At 43.7% G+C, this 21,738-nt stretch overlaps 1 protein-coding gene across 1 annotated transcript in view; it reads left to right on the plus strand.

The window, feature by feature from the left end:
• The window catches only part of LOC144826614 (beta-1,3-galactosyltransferase 2-like), a 126,651-nt gene extending 110,855 nt beyond the window's left edge, over positions 1 to 15,796 (plus strand). The window contains exon 2 of the mRNA XM_078685134.1: positions 13,908 to 15,796. Within this exon, the coding sequence (XP_078541260.1) occupies positions 13,970 to 14,938 (969 nt within the window). The 5' untranslated portion in view covers positions 13,908 to 13,969 and the 3' untranslated portion in view covers positions 14,939 to 15,796. The remainder of the gene's footprint in view (positions 1 to 13,907) is intronic.
• Positions 15,797 to 21,738: the final 5,942 nt, after the last annotated feature.

Below are 21,738 nucleotides of genomic sequence, written 5' to 3' on the forward strand. Positions count from 1 at the left end.
TTTCCTAAGGTTTAATAGTTTTGTCCATTCCCCATCTAGACCCTTGGAAAGGGTAAATTGGGGATTTCCATTAGCTGTAATGCCGATCATTTTGGCATAGTCTTCATCTGAAAATCCAAACATTTTAATACTTTCCATAGTGGCTTAGGATAGTTAAGGATTTAGAGAAGATAGAGAGCGTGAATAGTGGCACTAATATATCCAAGATCAAACGGGGGAAACTCCCAGACCAAGGGAAAACGGGCAACAATCACTCTAAACTTTCATACATCCAAAATATCTCTCCCCCATTGGCCCCTTATTGAAGTCTGAATCAGGAGTCAGTTTTTAAGCCCCTCCTGCCGTCCCCTGGTCGGTGGTGACCACAAATTTGTGTCCTCGGTGAGTGGCATCTGGATTCCCCTGTCTTCTATCTCGTGGGGATTAAGTAATACTGACCATGCCCGACTGTAGAACAGATGCGTCTCCAGTTTGGGAGGCGGTACTAAGATAAGGAGTCCCCGAGCCTGGGGGTTTCTCTTTCTTTTTGTTAAGATCTGAATGACTCCCCCGGGGGACTCCTTGTATGAAACCCTTGGACCTGGTAAGAATGGATGAATGATTGGTTGATGTGCCATAGACTGCAATGCATGAAATGTATGGTCTTTTTGCTTCACTGTTCCTTGAGCCTTTGTTCTTAATGAATCTCCTAACGAATAATGCAATTAAATGCCGTTAGAGTGACTTGAGTAATTAGAGCCACAACACATATTGACTATAGATATAAGTAAATGTATGTAAAATGAAAGACTATGTATATGGCTGCTGTTTTTTTATATATGTATATATTTCTGTATTTTCAGTTGTTTGTCCCCCACTCCGTGGTACCTCCTCGCCCTGACAAAGGTGCGGCCTGACCTGGGCCTTACACCGAAAAGCGCGTTGGCGTATTCCCTGCTGGTGGCAGAATTTCATCTGATTTAGATTACCTTTTTCATTCTTCTTCTGCCCCGCCTTGTGCTTTTGTCAATGCAATATTGTCCATCTTGATAGGCATTGATGTGTGCAGTGTGTGTGGGACCCTGATTGTAATTGAAATTGTATATATTTTAATATATGTAATGTCTTTCCTATCTAAACTAATAATTTTGAAATCCTTTAAGAAAATTGTTTTTTGATTAAATGGCTGATAAATAAAGAAATCTAAAAAGTTCCTATGTGTATTTGGCTCTAATACTACCTGTCGTCACCGGCTTTTGAACTCAAGGATCCTCTTGCAGGACCTTAGTATATAATATGTGCAGGGTTCTGTCTTTGATTCACTTGTGCTGCTTTACCCCTTTGACCTGCCCCTATCTTAAACCCCGACTGGGAACCCCCTTCTATTTTGTTGTCCTAGAGCATAAGGTCAGATGGGTTGCATTTCAGCAAAGCAACATGCATTTTTGAATTTCAGGCAAGTGAGATCGAGTTGGACTGTGGTGAAGGAAATGATTAGTTAACAATGAATTATTCATATCCAGAAAATGGAAAACATATTTTACTGCCACACTGATGTAGACTTCCTTGTTCTTAAATAACAAATAATAAACAATTTGAAGGGTGATGTGGACATGCACATCATGTATTTAGTAATGAAACAGAACTAGTGCCACATGTACTTGATGTTTGTCAGCTGTGAAAACTCATGTTTTTTCTAATGAGAATTTGAGAATGTATAAAAATGTTAATGCTTGAGTAATTGAGAGAGCTCTTAGAGTGATTCTTACCAGAATGAACTCCAATGACCACTGCAGTTTTTATTAAAATACTTCATGCTGTTACCAGAGGACTCCTGAAATGTATTGAGAGAGGAAGATGTTGTTTTCTTCTACTACAGCAGTTGTGTTATTTTATATTTACTGGTGGCTAGCAAAGTCTTAACTAAGTAGCAATAAGAAGATTAGAGACAGTGTTTTCATACATGTAGTGCAGGCTTTTTATTTTTTAAAGACATAGTAAGTCATCTATGACAATAAAAATGCTCAACATCTCCCCGAACCACAATGGCATTAACCATATGTTGTAAATTGGTCTTAACCAAATTTAAATTATGCTTCTGTCATTCAAGTACTTTCAGGAATTTTGTATTACTCTTGTTTCATGAAATTCTCAATATTTTGCCATATTGCATAATTTTGCGGTGTTTGTGGTAAATAAATAATTAAATACCTGATCTATTTTTCGGAATAATTAATTAACAGATAGCTCAATAAATAAGAGTCAGGATTCGAGGTATCTTGAGTTTGCAGGTTTTAATACAGCATAAAGGACAGCAACAGGACAACCTGCACGGGAATAGGATGACAGGGCCCGGCAGCTGCCGGGGCAGGATCTGGGATGAGCGCGCTAACTTTAATAACAGTACATAACATATATATATACTAAAACAATTGCATTAGAGTTCATACAGTAGGCGTAGCAGTGGGTGGAATTAGTAGCAGTCGCGAAAGATAAGGCATAAAGTGGGTGTAACAAGAGGCGTATACATAGACATGTGATGTAAACGTAACAGAATATGTCATAAATGGGGCGGAAACATGGAGGGGGCTACCTAAGGAGCCGGGACCTCTAACCTAGTGGTGCGCGCAAACTGGCAATGACGTGTTACTAGGAGGAACTGGGGGCTATGACTTCTGTGCTAGAAGGGGAGACTATAGTCTGGAGAGTCAGAGCGACATGTACCTAAACACTATCTAGTATCTGATGTTTAGAGAACATGTTGATAGAATCCAAAAGCTATCAGGGTAAAGGCTAACAGACTCTAAGACTGGTGCATGCATTATTCTACATGTAGTGCGTGTTGAGGAATATTAAATGACCATTAATACAGTATTTCTCTTACAAGGAGACGTAAAGGCTAGACCATGACGGAAACTATTGATGCGATTCAGTAGTTTAGGAATGCAGAGAAGGAGAGCTGGACTGATAACTAGAATCATAACATACTCTTGGCAGACTGAGAGGCAGAGCCAGGCCGAGCCGGGCACTGTGAGGCAGGAAGTAAGTGAAGGGTCAGGGATACAGGTGGGGGCTGTATCGCTCCTCAGCGAGGGTTCAGGAGACAGGAGCTGAATCTGGTGTCCGGGCCCTTTTGAGGCCTAGAAACGGGGACTTTTACTGAATTAACGTGCACACTGTGAAACGTGGCAACGTAACTTTACATAGGCCTAATACTCGTAGCTTTCACGAGAACTGGAAACTGGCATACTAGAGATGGACACAACTAGAATTGCGTCTTTAATCGATCATAAGGGAATACATATGCATATTAATCATGCACACATAACATAAGATGGGGAACACGTAGGGACACAGAACATGGCAAAATTTACTTTTCCACATTCCCTCCTTGTCACTTCGTTTCCATCAGGAAACATCAATATTCATGATACCATCTATCATTTCATACAGTATCATTTGCTCGTCTCGAATTGTCTTGGAACGGGACTTAGGACTAGGAATACAAGAGGTAGCACAAATGCCGCAAATCGCAGGGCCACATTGTATACAGAGGCAGCAACTGAATATTATCATTACTGCAATACCTAGGAATGACAATACTTTCCATCCCCAGGCAGATATAATACTCCAGAGCCAACCGGACCACGTCCAGGTGCCTGGATTCTGGTGTAACTGATGGGCAATTTTATGAAGTCTGGTTATAGCTGAATAAACAGACGGCGCGTTATTAGGAATGAAAATGCAGCAACTAGATCCGATGACTCTACATGCTCCACCTCTATCGGCCAGTATGACGTCAAGAACGAGACGATTTTGGAGCACGACAAATCTCATAGCAGATTGCTCTTCGGTTAAGTTACCTAGAGCAGAAGTAGTCTCATTCACTACTGCTTCAAGAGTTCTGGTTAATCTACGTATTAACTTACTATTCTGGATAGGTCCTATAAAGAAGAAGAAACCTTTATTGAAATCTGTATACTGTTCTAGAGCAGTTTCAGTTTGATCGACAATCGGGGACTCGATCTCCCTTCTATGTCTAATGTGTACTAGATGTGTGTTTCTATGATAATCGGATGGGGCTAGGAAAACTGGTGGCAGTAGGAAGGCAATGTAACAGGTTCCATCCCAATCGAGGGGCAGACGAACATATGCGGTCTGACCACAAACAAAATAAGAATGACGTGAGGCTTTGAAAATAGATTTCCCACTGTCACTATACTTGACAATAGTAGTACAATCACTATGTCCTACATGTGCGGAACCATTCTTTCGGACACATAATTCGCCTTTGACTGGTAGTACTGAAATAGCAGGTAAATCTGGAGTAGTATCAGACTGAACATTCAGGACCATAAAATTCGAGGAATAATTACCTAAATTATAAACTTCATTTTCTAGATCTAACCCTGTTCTATGGGTGAGACCTTGCTTGTCTGGAAAACATGTACTATTCAAAAGGGACATATCAGTTGAGGATGACGTTAACGTGGACCATGCTCCACACGAACCATTATGTGAAAACGGATAAGGAAAGAGTGGCAGAACTCCCTTCGGTGTCTGGAAAGGGGGGAGTCGACCACACACCCAACAATTAGTGGCATTGCTGGTCTGGTGTGAATAGTGTAACATTCTGATGAACGTGTTATTTCTCATAGGAAGACGATAGGATAGCTCGTGAGGAGGTAGATCACTAAATGTGTGCTCTACTGTAGCATTAGAAAACTTATTTACATGAGAAATTGGAAAACATAAATGCAATGCATAACTTGTGCAGGTAACCATCAAACTCAAAAATAGAAGAAAACATAGAATAACGATACATCTGATAGAGTTTTGACTAACTCTCTCACTATGGGGGTCTATCTCATACATGTCAGAAACCTGTCTAACCGTTTCACCCAAGGGGGACTTAGACAATTAAACTGGCTGACTTATTTTACTAGACCGGAGCTTCTTTTTATACTCCTGCTGCGGAGTTTCCTCTAACAGGGGAGGCTTGGAATCAAAGTTTGTAGCGGGACAGTCCTTAAGAATAGGGCATTTTTTAGAATTCTGGCAGTCCTTTAAAATGGAACAGTCCAATGTTTTTATGCGACATCCATGGAATTTCTTGACGTGAGACAGGTGCACCCAGCCCTTGCGGCCTTCCAACTTTACGGCCGTGCGGGTGGTCAGAAGGACTAACTTCGGCTCCTTCCAGCGAGGCTCCAGCGAACTTGAACGATCGAAATTTCGGACAAGCACTAGACTTCCTGGAACGATTTCATGCGGTTTCACCTCGGTATTGTCTGGAAATGCGGCGGCAACCTGTGAACGACAAGAGTGTAGGGCAGACATCAAGGAAGCTAGGTAATCTGTCAGCATATTACTGGAAACATCTGTAATACTTCGGGGTCTAGGTGTACCCCACATGTTCGGGGGGCGGCCGAATACGACCTCATAAGGAGACAGACCTGATCTGGAATGTGCGACCATGCGCATATAGAATAGGGCGACTGGCAGAGCTACTAGCCAGTCTACACCTTTTTCTTGACAGATCTTGGCAATACGGATTTTCAAAGTCTGGTTATGTCTCTCTACGAGACCGGCTGCTTCTGGATGGCGTACACAATGAAACTTCCACTGGTACCCTAACAGAAGGGACACATGCTTCATTAACTCAGATGAGAATGGCTGGCCGTTGTCTGAATACACGACCCTAGGGAGTCCATAACGAGGGAAAAATTCACGAACCAGCTGCTTGGCAGTGGTCGCGGCTGTGTAATCTGGAACTGGATATGCCTCTGTCCACCTGGACAAAGCGCATACAACTACAAGGACATACTTGAAACCTCGACATCGCTCCATCTGAATATAATCCATCTGGAGGACCTCAAAAGGGTGGTCAGGGGGCTGGAATCCACCTTGTTCCACCGGGACACTTTTACCTGGATTGAACTGGCAACATATCATACAGGTACGGACTTTCTGCTTGGCTGCAGCTCGTAAATGCTTGTTGGACCAAATGTTCTGGATACTGTCTAACATGGCTTTTTCTCCTAAATGTGCAGGACTATGTGCGGTATTAATAATGACTTGAACCATAGAGTCGGGGAGAAACCATGTGGCTTTTCCCTTCGTCAACCATCCCTGATCTGTCTGGACCCCTCCTTGTTCGGACCATTTCTTGATTTCATCAGGAGTAGCATGTAACTGGATATCTATGACATCTTGAGTGGGGTCCTTAACTGTCATACATGTAGTCAGATCTGGAGTGTGTGTCAGTGTCGTGTTAACTGGAATGTCTGGAGTCTGAGCTGTAAGCTTGGCTGTTCGATCTGCTAGATCATTACCTTGGGAAATGATGTCAGTAACTTTTGTATGTGCTTTGCACTTCATGATAGCGATAGCTGTCGGTAAATGTATTGCATCTAACAGAGCTTGAATGAGGAGACCATGCTGAATCTTGGTTCCATGAGAAGTCATAAAACCTCTTTCTTGCCAGAGCACTCCAAAGTCGTGTACGACTCCGAATGCATAACGTGAATCTGTGTAGATGTTAACTTTCAGGTTCTTGGCACGTATGCAGGCTTGGGTCAGAGCGACTAGCTCTGCTGCTTGAGCGGACAGAGTGTCAATACGGTGTGTCTCTATAACTTCAGTGTCAGTAGTCACTGCATACGCGGCTACTAGTTCTCCTGTACTTGTTCTCATACATGAACCATCCACATAAAGTGTCAGGTCGGGATCAGGTAGTGGAATATCTGTCAGGTCTTGTCTTGGCTTAGTCATAGTGTTAATGACTTCCACACAGTCATGTGTGGCAGGATTTGAAGTAACTGACGGTAACAGTGTAGCGGGATTTAGAACGTTGCAGCGTCTGATTTCTATGTGTGGCTGGAATAGTGTCAGTTCATAACCTGTTAAACGTGCAATTGTCAAGTGCTGAGTCTGTGTTCGGTTTAAAAGAACTTCCACGGAGTGTGGAACTTGTACTGTCAGGGAGTGTCCTAACACTATGGAATCACTTTGTCTAATAGCTAGAGCTGTGGCTGCAACTGACTTGAGGCACGCAGGCAGAGCCTGGGCTACTGGATCTAATGTGCTCGAAAAATAAGCACAGGGCTTGTATTGTCCTGCTTGATCTTGTGTGAGAACAGATAATGCTGTACCTTCACGTTCTGTGACAAAAAGTGTAAAAGGCTTACTGTAGTTCGGTGTTGCTAGAACAGGAGCTTGGCATAAGGCTTTCTTTAATTCATTAAAAGCAAGTGTATGTTCGGATGTCCAAGGGAGGACAGTCGATACGGCTGCCTCCTGTGTCGTTAACTGTATCAGTGGCTTGGCTAGGAATGCATACTGAGGAATCCATTGTCTGCAATAGGAAGTGAGGCCGATAAAAGCTCGTACCTCTTTCCGGGTCTTGGGCTGTGGAAGACTCGCTATTAACTGGATACGGTCAGGTGTCAACTGCCTACCCCTCTTGGACAGTAAGTGGCCTAAATAGATCACTTGCTGGACACAGAATTGAAGCTTCGAAGGGGACACCTTGTGCCCCTGCTCGGCTAGGAAATACAGAACTGTAAGTGACGCATGCTCGCAGTCACGTTCAGAACGGGCTGTGATCAGTAGATCATCGACATACTGGAGCAGGGCAGTGTCAGTTGGCATGTGAATATTGTCTAGTTGTCTCTTAAGTGCTTGACTGTAAATACTAGGACTTTCTGTGAAACCTTGAGGAGCTCGTGTGAATTTATAGCTCCTTCCATTTAAACAGAATCCGAAAAGGAACTGGCTGTCTGGATGAATGGGGACACTGAAAAATGCGTTCTTGAGGTCTATGACAGTGAAAAACGTGGCTTCAGAATCAATGGCTGTCAATAGGGAAGAAATATCTGGAACAACTGGGTACTGGGGAATGATACATTTATTAAGTTCTCGAAGGTCAATCACTAATCGATATACTGGAGGTGCATTTGGATCAGTACGTTTCATGACTGGAATAATAGGAGAATTACATACATTGGAGTCAGTTTCTACAACCACTCCTTGAGCAATGAGCTCGTCAATAATTTTGGATAAGGCTGCTACAGCCTCGGGTGGCAATCTGTACTGCCTGATTCGTGGTAACACTACACCTGGTTTGACAGTCACACGATGGGGTGTGATTTGCATAAAACCAACATCAGTTGGACCTTGTGCCCATAGATGCTGCGGAACATTCAGTAATCTTGGATCAAAATCACGTAATACATAGTGACCCTTAAAGTCACGTAAAAACAAACGTATTCCTTCTGGGGAGCAGCAAATAACTGCACCTAATTCTTTCAGTGTCTTAATGCCTAACACATTTTCTGGACATGATTTCGTAAGTAACAGGTCAGTAGTTCGGGACAATGGACCTACTTCTAGAGTAACTGGTTTGGAAATCTCATTAACTATTGGCTTTCCTGAAAATCCAAGGGAAACATTTCTAGAGCCTGAGAGCGGAGCCCCTGGAACCTCGTCATGACTGATGGTAGTCCTACTTGCCCCTGTATCAATCAGAAACTTTCTGTCTTTCCCTAATACTTGACTATGTACATAAGGACCCTCTTGATCTACAGGTATCTCGATGAGAGGCAAGCCTACCTCCCTCTCTAGGCTGTTTCATGAATACGGCTGATACTCTGGATACTCGGACTGTGCATACTGGTACATCTGCTGTGTAACATGCTGTGTTGCAGCAATAGGCTGCGGTGCTGGAACTGTCTGTTGTGCATTCTGTGGCTGAGAAGTCTGTGAAACCTGTTCTTGTCTAGGCGGACGTGGTCTTTCTTTAGTTTTACCGGTAGCTATGTTGTGTTTCAGAACTGCACACTCGTTTATGAAATGACCTGGCTGTTTACAATAATTGCATGTCCCTTTAACGGGAGCTGCAGGATGACTGGCTTGATTCGTACCCCTCTTCTGACTGTCTTGAGGAACAGTTTGTGCAACTAATACTTTCATTTTCGTGTCTTTCATACGTTTTCTTTCGTGATCTTGCTCTTCTCTGATTCTATTCTGGTGATACTGGAGCATCTGAAGCATTTGTGACGGAGTATTAGCTTGCCAGGTACTTTCGATTTTCAAAACTCGATTTTTAACTTGTGGACTTGAATTCTCGACTAGTTTAGTAACAAAAAGATGAGGGTATGACTCACTACTCGTCTTCAAACCACTGTTAATACTAAAACATTTCTCGAATCTAGAATAAAAATCACTAGTATCTTCGTCTTGTTTCTGTTTACAGGCTGAGATTGCATCCCAGTCCTCCTTTTTTGTGGCTAATAACCTAGGCAAAACTTGTATCAATAATTCTGGTAATTCTTTACATTTATCTCCTAGACCGGTACCTGGTACACGTGTATTTTCTTCAGCTTCTAGAACTGCCCAATCTATCTTTTTCTCTTCCACCTCCCATTCTTTTTCTTTGAGTTTTTCATATATGCCCGCAGGCAACAGGACTTTTAACATTTTAATTATATCTGGATACGTGTATTCTCCCATACGGAGCATGTCTTTTAATTCACGGTGGAACCCTGCTGGATCTTTGTCGTGACAGGGAATTAACTTTTTCATCTCTAAGAGTTCCATCTTCGCAATCGGGGTGTAAACAAATACTCGTTGCATTTCACCACCCTGTGTCCTAACTGGGTGTACTTCTCGTAACGGATGCTGTCTGTCTATGTAAAACGGTTTACTTTCTGGAGGTGAGACGTGAACAAAATGCGGATTTAGAAACGTTCTATATTTGTGGCGCTGTTCTAGAATGACACTAATTAAATCGGTACCTAGACCTTTCCATTTATACTGAAGTAACTCGTTCAGAACATCATGTAACGGACCTGGATCGGAATGCTGACCCTCATACAGTGTAATGAGGTGCTGGATCATATACATACCCACCAGTCGCTGCTCGGCTGGGGGCAGTTTCAGAAACATTTGTGCCACTATTTCGTCTGGAAAAGTGGTAGAATCAGTAATCCATCGGACTGCTGATCGGGCTAGTTCTTGTTCATGCATGGTACTAAGTTCACTATAACCGATTCGTGATCTCAGAATATGATCAGTAGCTTGAAATACTTGCTCTAGAGAACCTTGTTCTGGTGCTGGAGGATGAACGGTTTTCTTGTAGTCTAGACGTGAATGTCGGTCGGAAAGTCTAGTTCTACCTACATACGCTATTCTGGAAGGATTCTCGTCGTCTACCTCTTCGGTAGGAGAGTCGTCTTCTTTCTCCCTTACTTGTGCTGTTTTGCGTTTCTCGTGTAACCTTATTATTTCCTTACGAATTTTCTTGTACATACTCTCTATACTGCTGAGTGTCTTGTGTCTTCCCTCGGCTATATGATCACTCCATTTTGTCAGAACTCTCATTTCGGTCGGATCTTTAGTCGGATAATCTTGTTCCCTTATTAAACAATTTATTAGAAATTTTAATAGCATGAACTGAATCTCAGCTTTTCTTAGAGACATGACTTCGCCAATACTTTCTGGGTCTGTTCCTGTACGAATGAAACGATATATTCTGTCTAGATCTTCTTTCATATTTGGTAGGGTGTCCAAATACTCGGTCACTCGTCTTACACGCAAGGAATATATAACCATATTATTCTCGCCTGGGACTGGATCATAACAGCATTCAGTAAGAGCTTGCCTGATTTCTGCGACGGACTGATATTTGGGCGTACGCTGTAACGCACGTTCATGTAACTCGACTAACGCTACACGTTTGTGTGGCGGCGGGGTACCAGGAGGACCTCCCCCCGCGGCCCCTAGACTGGAATCGACGACTGATACTCTTCGTGCTGGCAGAGTGATCAATGTAGCGGGTACTTGTAACGTAGGCTGGACCGGGGGTACCGTAACAGGTGCTGTAACAGGTGCCCCGGTGACTGGAGGAGCAGGAATTACATTATTTACAGGAGCTGGCGGAACAGGATTTGCATATTCTGGGACTGTGTCGTCCAAATAGGACGAGAGAAAAATATCGGCTGCGGTCGGTTTGTGACGTAGCTTGGTCGGAACTAAGGGTGGTGGAAAATTACTGGATGCCTCCGGGGTTGCTTTTGGCAAGCCCTCGGCAAGAAGAGGGTACATACCCTTAATAAGGGCATTCCTCTGTCTGTCTGACTGTTCGGTTTTAACTCGTTCACCTATTTCGATTAATTCCCTTTCTTGGGCTTTTTCTGAGGATTCTCTACTTAATTCTGACTTTCTGATTTCTTTTTTGGTTCTTTTATGAGATTCTTTGCGCCATAACTCGATGGCATCTTTCTGTGACTGTCTGGCTTTCTTTTTCCATAATACTTCTTCTACTCGCATGATGCACTCGGCATCCCATGTGCCTGATACAGGCCATCTATATTTCTCTTCTAATTCCTTGGTGTACTCGACCCATAAGTCTAGATATAATATGGCACTTATGCCATGCTTATGATACATAAAATGACCTGGACTGTCCCTAGGCGGGACAGGAACTGCTTCCTCGAGCAGACCTTTTCTAGTTCTTAACTGACGTAACTTGGAGAACAGAGGCATGACGTAAACTGGGATCTGGACACAATACAATACACGATGAACACAATAATGACTTGAGAAAACAACTCATTCATACCACGACATTGAAAACACATTGAAACGACATTTAAAATAACAGTTCGGACAGAAACATTACCTGGAATACTTGAAAACAGAAACACATGAATTTCTCGAGACTAGAACTTACTAGAATTACTAGATGCACTGCTGAAACAGTACGAAACATACCGGTCTCATAAAGAGACACGTCAGGACCCGCATCCACCTAGGTGGACACTTCGTGTTGGATTTGTGTACCCAAACCCCCGGACCAGAGACAAATTAATTGACCCTGTCTAGATACTACCCCAGCAACGGTACTCACCGGGCAGCAAGAACGGAAGGCCTCGGACTGGACTGGACTGCTACGACGACGGACTACGAACTTCGGACTTCAGTTACGGGTGGGCCTCCGGATACCTCGGACCTTGGACTCTCGGCTTGGGCTCTGGTCGGGACTCGCCGCGTTCCTCCACCGCCTCGTCTGGATGCTGGACCGCAACCTCCGTCTCCTCCGTGGGCCTGAGGGATACTTGAAGCAGAAATATCTGCCACTGCGCAGGATGGTTCCGTCACGACTGCAGAGGATCAGGGGGCTTGCGTGGCTTCTCCGGCGCGTGGGGAAAGGGCAAGTCCCTATTCGGGCACCATTATGTGGTAAATAAATAATTAAATACCTGATCTATTTTTCGGAATAATTAATTAACAGATAGCTCAATAAATAAGAGTCAGGATTCGAGGTATCTTGAGTTTGCAGGTTTTAATACAGCATAAAGGACAGCAACAGGACAACCTGCACGGGAATAGGATGACAGGGCCCGGCAGCTGCCGGGGCAGGATCTGGGATGAGCGCGCTAACTTTAATAACAGTACATAACATATATATATACTAAAACAATTGCATTAGAGTTCATACAGTAGGCGTAGCAGTGGGCGGAATTAGTAGCAGTCGCGAAAGATAAGGCATAAAGTGGGTGTAACAAGAGGCGTATACATAGACATGTGATGTAAACGTAACAGAATATGTCATAAATGGGGCGGAAACATGGAGGGGGATACCTAAGGAGCCGGGACCTCTAACCTAGTGGTGCGCGCAAACTGGCAATGACGTGTTACTAGGAGGAACTGGGGGCTATGACTTCTGTGCTAGAAGGGGAGACTATAGTCTGGAGAGTCAGAGCGACATGTACCTAAACACTATCTAGTATCTGATGTTTAGAGAACATGTTGATAGAATCCAAAAGCTATCAGGGTAAAGGCTAACAGACTCTAAGACTGGTGCATGCATTATTCTACATGTAGTGCGTGTTGAGGAATATTAAATGACCATTAATACAGTATTTCTCTTACAAGGAGACGTAAAGGCTAGACCATGACGGAAACTATTGATGCGATTCAGTAGTTTAGGAATGCAGAGAAGGAGAGCTGGACTGATAACTAGAATCATAACATACTCTTGGCAGACTGAGAGGCAGAGCCAGGCCGAGCCGGGCACTGTGAGGCAGGAAGTAAGTGAAGGGTCAGGGATACAGGTGGGGGCTGTATCGCTCCTCAGCGAGGGTTCAGGAGACAGGAGCTGAATCTGGTGTCCGGGCCCTTTTGAGGCCTAGAAACGGGGACTTTTACTGAATTAACGTGCACACTGTGAAACGTGGCAACGTAACTTTACATAGGCCTAATACTCGTAGCTTTCACGAGAACTGGAAACTGGCATACTAGAGATGGACACAACTAGAATTGCGTCTTTAATCGATCATAAGGGAATACATATGCATATTAATCATGCACACATAACATAAGATGGGGAACACGTAGGCACACAGAACATGGCAAAATGTACTTTTCCACATGTTCACAGTACAAATTTACAGCAAATGGACAGGAACAACAGCATTTGTTCACAGTGCTCTTCTTTAAATGCATCTTCACACCAGAATTTGCCACAAGGATGCATTTGGCACTAATATATGACTCGAAATTACAGAATTTTATTTTGTGCAATTTTGCCATAATTTCACATAATTACGCAAAAGTAGATTATGCCAAATTTTACACATCCCTAATTTTTTTAAGGAAAGAGTTTCCATATTTATTGATTAAACATCCACAGTGATACAGTGCATGGCATTCTGAAACAAAGCGCCTAGAGTTAGAGTTTGACAGATTGCCTAGTCCATCAAACCGTAGCAAATACCCTCATTTCCCAGAACCAATATTTCTCAGCAGCAGCAAGCCTCATCTGTGCCTGTTGGAAAATTGTGCTCTACTGCTTGCTTGTATTATATCTGAATGCCTGTCTTTGTTCTTACTTTGTAACACTTTTTTCTTTTTGTGCACTGTAGATACACCACCAACCTGAAGCATTCTGACAGAAAAGGGAAAAAGGAGACTGTGTCAGTAACAAATGCAAGAAATGTCCAAAAAGGTCTACATCGGAGTGGTTATGGTTGTCTCATTTTTAGTTAGCTGGCAAAGTTACAGTATACACAAAGCCAAATCGATAAGTACACTTTTTGTCACACCAACCGTCGAGGTGCCGATGGAACCCCCACAGAAGAAGTTTTCATTCCTTTTTGATGAGGCCCACAAGTGCATGGGCCGCACACCATTCCTATTGCTGTTAATACCCTCCATACCAGAAGAAGCTGCCACCCGGGATGTAATTCGGAAGACGTGGGGTAACGAGACATTGATGCCTGGCGTTGACATCATGAGGATGTTTCTTCTTGGTGCTCCTCAACCACCTGCCGTCTTTGCAGCTAAGCAGGCCTTGTTGAGGAATGAGAGCGCTACGTTCGGGGACATCATACAGCAGGACTTCATGGACACATACAACAACTTGACCTTGAAGACCACGATGGGCATGGAGTGGGTGGCCACCTATTGCCCCAATGCCACCTATGTCATGAAAATTGACTCCGACATGTTCTTCAATCCATTATTCCTGGTGAACCATCTTCTCCAGCCAAACCTTCCTGCTAAGAAGAACTACTTCACTGGCGCTGTCATAAGGTGGGCCAGGCCTTTTCGTAACCAAAAATCTAAATGGTTTGTGTCAAGCGATGTCTATCCCAAAGATGTTTACCCCACATACTGCTCAGGAACAGGGTATGTGCTTTCAGGTGACCTGGCTGCAAAGATTTACCATATTGCTCCTCAAGTGACACCCATCAACATGGAGGATGTATTCATGGGATTGTGCTTAGAGAAACTGCAGATACAAATCGCCAATTCCCCAAATTCTATCTTTAATATCAATCGAATAGGGTATGAGCGGTGCAAGTTTACCAAGTTGATCACAGTGCATCATTACACAAAGGAGGATATTGAACATCTCTGGCCAGATTTTGTGGATGCACTAAAGAGCTGCTGAGCTTTGCACAAACAAAAACCAACTGGAGGATACTATTTTGGCCAAATATGAGACCTCAAAAAGCCATGCCGAACTAAAGGAGTTAGAAGAATCTGCACGTTGGCTCTACATTTGGATATCAGCTGGTCAGATTAAAAATTGCACTTCCAATGAATTACTTATAGGTTAATGACGTATGCACTTTCAGGGAGATTGTACAACACAACAATATTGGATGGAAATCGTCAAATCAAAGTGAACATTGGTATGTACTCAGAATGAAATTCAGCAGTCTTGGTCACACACTAATAGGGACAATCCAGCCTGAATCGCCAAGCCGTGCTGAATGAGTACACGGGCCCCCAAGATGTGTTTCAGCCGTTCTGGGCTTCATCAATGAAGTGCATCAAGGAAGACTCTGTACATAAGTGATGGATGGAAATGCTTGAATTTATTTTAACCACAGATAATTAATTACTCAGGGTTCATTTGATTCCATCATTTTTATTAATTTGTATGGTTGGAGAAAGGATCCAATCATATCAATTAGGTCCTCCCTGAAAGGGGGAAGTTAAGAACGAACTGATAGGCCATATAGGCCATACTGAACAGGATCGCAAGCAAACCCAGACATATGTCAATTCTATTGCCGCACCTTACCGAAATGTGGCATGAGCTTGAGAGATATGTGTTGACATACATGTGTCACTTAGGTTACTCATTAAGACAGCACACATAAGTGATGAATTGAAATGCTTGATCCTGTCTAAATCGCTGGTAATGACTCAGGGACATTCCATTCCATAATCTAAGTTCATCGGTGACATTACAGATAGGGACCAACTATACAAATGTTCTTGGCCCCTTTCCTATGGGAACCACCCACCTCAATTGCTAGCCCATCTTCCCCTCTAAAAGGGATCACAAGCAATCCCTGGCATAATTCAGTTTTATTTGGGCTCACTGGTGATGTACAGCTTCAGCAGCAGCAGCAGCTAGTGACTTTTCAAGGCTGTGGGGTATAAAACTTGTGGGTGAGTGTGACTTAGTGAGGGAAGCGAGTGATGCCACTGATGTGATAGGGCTTCGCGAGGAGGGTCATTTTGAAGCTAATTTCGTTAAATAATATAAGGAAAAAACAATAAGCAATTCTGAAGGTGTAGTCTTAAAATATTTTAAAACCTGAGAGTGCCCCATACATTGCAGCATTACATATTTTAAACAGTTAACGTAGAGTGCAAATTGTTAAGGTTTATGGGGCTAGATATCCAAAAGTAGGAATAGTGATTACCTAATTGCAATTTTTTGCAAATTACAATTATGAAATCACTTTTCCTATTGTATGAAAATCTTTTGAGTTTCATTACCCATCGCAAAATGACCTACCTCATAAATAAGAATGAGGTAGGTACCAATTTGTGACCCAATGGGATTCGCTGTCATTACAGGGATGGTGGCCTGATGGGGTCAGCAGACCACTATGGCTTTGATTGCTTTAATATAAACCAATCTTATTTTATTTAACACAGCCTGTTTTTCTTATAAGAAACTTTGAAGTTTAATTATTTAAGTGAGGCAGTGGACCATTGCATGCTCTTAAAAAATATTTTTCCAACCGTTAAATTGCAAATGCTAAGCGACCGAGTTTCAGTCGCAAAACATTTGTATATACCATTCCAATTCAGTATTAGGAAGGGACACTCTCAGCACACCCCTTCCAAATACCGAATCGTAAAACCCAAATTGTGATTTGGTAGCAAGTTACCAAAAATCAAATTGGATTTTGTACATCACAAAAAGCATTTTTGCACTCACAAACATTTCAATGGCCGTTTGCGAGTGCAAAAATGATTCCTACATCCAGCCCTTAATTATCTTACAATGGCGGTTCTCCAGCAGGCATTGCCAAACTTTGCTCTCATCTGTGACAGGGATGGGACTTCATCCCTCAGACTTCCTTGCAGGAGGCGGTGCCAGATGGCTACACATTATGCTTGAAAGTGTCATAAGGACCCCGCAGAGCGGGGGTCAACAACAGCGGTTTCCTCAGCCTGCATTGCCAAACTTTGCTTTCTCCCATGACTGGGGTGGGACTACATCCCCCAGCCACCCCTGCAGCAAGCGGAGCCAGAGGGCTATAGATCATGCTTAAAAGAGTCATAAGGATCCCACAGCGCGGGACGCACCCCAGTGTGTGCCCGGGGGAAGACTGGTCCAATGCTGGGCCGGTCTTCAACCGTCAGAGACTGGGTGGGCCACCCCTCAGGGCAGGGGCTGGTATTAATTAGTACTGGTGATTCTATCTGTCAAGTTTGCTTTGCTCCGCTGCCTTGGCTTGATGATCTGCGCTCCCAGTGCACCTTACTCAGAAATCATGGGTCAAAGGAAACAGATCGGGGATAAGGACAGTGGATCTACAAAAACTCACTCGGGCACTTTGCTTGATCCATTTTTAGCCTATGCTGTAGGTGTCATCACTAAAGAAATTGACTTGGCAAAGAGGCAGTTGTCCCTCAATCAGGGCGTGGGGCTGAGCAACCAAATATGGAGTCTGGCACCTCATCTCCTCGAAGTCTCTGATGTTGGTTTCAGTAATTTTGGCAGTTTACCTCTTGCTGCTGCCACAGCTCAAGCCCTTCTGTTCTCCCCTGGTAATCTATCAAAAAATCTTGTGAACTGTGCTGCTCCTACAAACACTAAGGGGCAGATTTACAATAACTGGCACATCCCCAGGGATGGGTGTAGCACGGTTACAACGAATTTTTTACAACGCACTACCATTACATCGCAACTTTTACCACGCAAACCATTACAACGCAATGCGCTGGGGGGCGCTCTAGGATAGGGAATGTATTTAATATACTATCCAACACCTTCCCTGCTATCCACGGGGACTGGAGTTGGAATAGTAAATTAAATAATTCACTATCCAGCGCCTAAAAGCATTATGCGTTGTAATGGACTGCGTGGTAAAAACCGCGTTGTAAAGGCATGCGTGGTAAAAGCATGCGTTGTAGTGACACCAATCCCCAGGGATGTGCCAGTTATTGTGCCTCACGGCTCCGCCATCATGGATGCACCATGTGTGACGCATCTGTGCCGTAAAGGCGGCGCATTGCTGGAGTTGCGTTGCGCGGCGCAGCTCCAGCAAGGCTCTAGTGTGCCCTATCTTTCAAATGCTGCGTCAATCCTTACGCCTGCTTTAAGCAGGCGCAGGGTTTTGACGCAGCATGGGCTCAAAAGTGACTGAGTGAAATCTTGTACATTTCACTCAGCCACTTTTAGGAGGCGTTCCTGTGACGGAACGCCCCCCTTCTGCGCAGGAACGCCTACTTCTGGCGCAGGGCTTTACAACATGATGCATCTCCCAGATGCGTCACGTTGTAAATACCCCGCAGCATGGTGATGGCAACGGTGGTGTAAATGAGGTGCAAGGGGCTTGTAAATCTGCCCCTAATCCTTGCCGTCCCTGAGGTACGAAGAAGAGGAAAACAAAATAGGGGGTCGTATCTTTGTCAGCTTCAAAACATAGATCAGCTGCTCATTCGGCAGAACATTTCTGCACTCTGGCAGGGCCCACATCATTGCAGTCAGAGACAACACCCCCAATCACTGGTGGGGGAACGGCGAAATGTCAAACTTTGATTGGGTGAGCGCCATGGAGAAAGTCCAATCTATTGCGACTTCTTCAATTGTTTCCCTGGTGGATAAAATACGATCACTAGAGGACGTTATTTTGGATCTTTTAAGTAAACTCAATGTATTGTTTCCTCATCCAGTATCTAACCAGCCCCCTGTTCCGCTCCCCGCTGCCCAGCATGCCAGTATCAACTGGGTCGCTTCAGTTGCCGCTAGAGGTACTGCTCACCCTTGGCCCCTGTCATCCACTAGTCCACTTTCCACAATTGGTAACTAGGCTGCATCCGTTAGTGGGGGCAGAAAATATGAAAACTTTGAGATCTGGATCAGATGGTTATAGTTAGCAGAGAAAGGAGGGATTACTAAACGCCAACCAAGCAGCGCCCCAAGCAAAAACCTTATATAAATGCCCACTCCGCACTCAGCCATGCCTGGATTTGCCCTCTGATTGTTGTCCATATGTTACAGTAATGATTGGAGTCCCGTCTCTTCCTCCAATTGGCGATGAGTCGTTTCTACAGCTTAAAAACAAAGTGGGCCACTGGTTGTCTCAACATTCTAATTTTTCCATTTCTGAGTACAATGACACTCTACTAGTGAGGAGAGTTGAGCGGATTGGTTCCTCATCAAAGCACATAGGAGGAGACTGTGTTATCATAGCTGTATAACCGTAGACAGTTGGGCCGGGCAAGCTGGAAGCAGCTGTCAGTGTTGTTCCCCTAAGTTTTTTCTACAAACCTGCTCCTCCCAGGCAGTGGTCTGTAAATGGCTCTTTGCCTGCATGATTGGATGAGCCTGGTTTGTTTAGGTCTCCACTGCAAACAGATACTTCCCCATAACTGGTTCTTGATATTAACAATTGAAGCTTTCTTTCACTGGGAAAGGGTGGGTTGCTAGTCCTTAATGGATTTAAGGGTATGAATTCAAGCTTGCATCTTATACTAGTTCGAATTTAGAAGTGGGTACAGCACCTTGATTGTGGAAACAGAAGAGATAAGGGCTGCCCTGTGTCAGGTAGGAAGAACAGCCCTTGTCTTGCTCAACCTATCTACAGCATTGGATGTGGTCAATCACGAACTGCTGTCTTCACACTATGAGGATCACAGGGGCTGCACTTGCCCTCCTGATATCCTTTCTGTCTGGCCTAGAACAATCTGTTGCGGAAGACTTTGTCTCCGCACTCTTTCTACTATTGTGTGGGGTGTCACAAGGATGCTTGTTAAACCCAGTGTAAATTACATAACTACATGCGTGCAGTGAGCAATGGGACAAATAACAACTGCATGGAATTAAATTCTGAGAAGACGGAGGTTATCCTGTTTGGAAATCAGGTCGCTTTCTGGTCCTCATCTTGGGGGCTGCAGGAATTGGGAACTCCTCTGATTCCAGTGAGAAAAGCTAGGAATCACGGAGTGATAGTAGATAATAATCTTACCGGAGTGATCAAGTCAATGTTGTCATCTCTCCATCCTTCTATAAACTAAGGACTATATAAAAAAAAAAATCCTCCCATATATTTTGCTTGATTCACAGAAAACAGTAGTCACCTCACTAATACTATCAAAAATAGGTTATGGCGATGGCCTTTAGCTAAATATGTAGCAGCAACTACTGAATAAATTTCAAACATTTCAAAATACGTCAGCATGACCACTGCTAGAAATTCCCAAATTTCACTCCGTCTCTCAAGCCATTCGGAAATTACATTGGCTACCAGTCAGGCACAGGATCAGTTTTGAGGTCTTATGCATTGCCTATAAAACATTACATGACATGGGCCCGGAATATCTCAAACAGACTTTCTAGTGGTACTGTCCAAGCAGTACCCTGCACTCTTCTGGGGCAAAAAGCGGTATAATCCCCAAGTTAAAACTCTCCATGTGTGATGGAAGAACTTTTTTTATTTGCACAGTTAAGGTGTCGAACTCCTTACCTTTGCTTGTCAATTCCATGACTAGCCTGCTATCCTTCAGGAAAGCATTAAAAACATGTTTATTTTGGAACCTTTAAGCTTTCTCCTAATCTGCACCTGCAGAGAAGGCCCCAAGACAACTCTGGGTTGTTGAGCGCTTTAGAAGTATGTTTGACATAACATACTACCTCCTGTAGTTGATGGTCTTCAGCATTCCTTTATTCCAACACCCACTGATGTACTTGTGGCCATTGGTTCTATTCATACAAAGAATGCCTCTTGGAATCTTGAGGGTGTCAAGAATAAGAATAATCACTCCTGCCCTGATTGGTGTAAATTTGTTAGAGGATATGACATTTATCTGTTTCAAGAGACATGGGCTTGATCCTCCCAGTTTCAGGCTGGTTTTGCGTGTTCTGACTGACCTTCTTCATCATCAGGGAAAGGCAGGCCTTCAGGAGGGCTTATAATTTAGATCACAAAAACGCTGTGCACTCAAAGTCATCAATGTCGGCTCCTCGGATGTTCTGTGTGGCTTAATCTGCAGTTCTCTTCTGGGGAAACTAACATAATTTATGTTAATTGGAGGCCCGGGCGTAGTTATGTCTATTTAGGTATCATTAATTCGATTAATGCCCACCTGCTATCTCTCCCCCCAGGTTATTTTAAAATTGTGGCAGGCGATTTGAATTGAAATTTTGAGCCCCTCTGTATTGATTCCAACACCCTAAACTGTGAGGAAGTCGGAGTTTCGGCAGTGCCTGTACTTTCCCGTCCACCTATTATTAAGTGGTCAGCTATTGCCCCACAGTTATATGCTTTCTCATTGAGCAATGGCTTACGAACTGGTAGTGGGAGAGCGTTATCCGACAACTAGGGGAGGCATACTTTAAATCGTCAGGGCCCCACTAGCCTTATTGATTATATCCTGTTGGCTATTAGATTATGGCCTTTCATGATATGGAAATGATCCTTCGGCAGGATATTGATCGCATTGCTTTGGCTCTTACTCTGGAATCACTGGGTTATATTAAATCTAGTCTTAATATTAAACCTTCTGATAGGAGGCTCATGCCCTCAAGTAATTGTAGATGGCTAACATGGAGCACAGAGGTTGACTCTCCGGATATCCGGAGGCAGATTTATTAGGTGGTCGCTTGTAGGCTGGATGTTGTGCAGACTTTGGCGGTGACACCCTGGGACTCTGCCTCCTTAGCGAGCCAAACTGATATTCATAACTCAATGTTAGGTTCACTTAAGAAACTGTTCT

The sequence above is a fragment of the Lissotriton helveticus genome, chromosome 1_1 (assembly GCF_964261635.1).
Source record: "Lissotriton helveticus chromosome 1_1, aLisHel1.1, whole genome shotgun sequence".
NCBI lineage: Eukaryota > Metazoa > Chordata > Amphibia > Caudata > Salamandridae > Lissotriton > Lissotriton helveticus.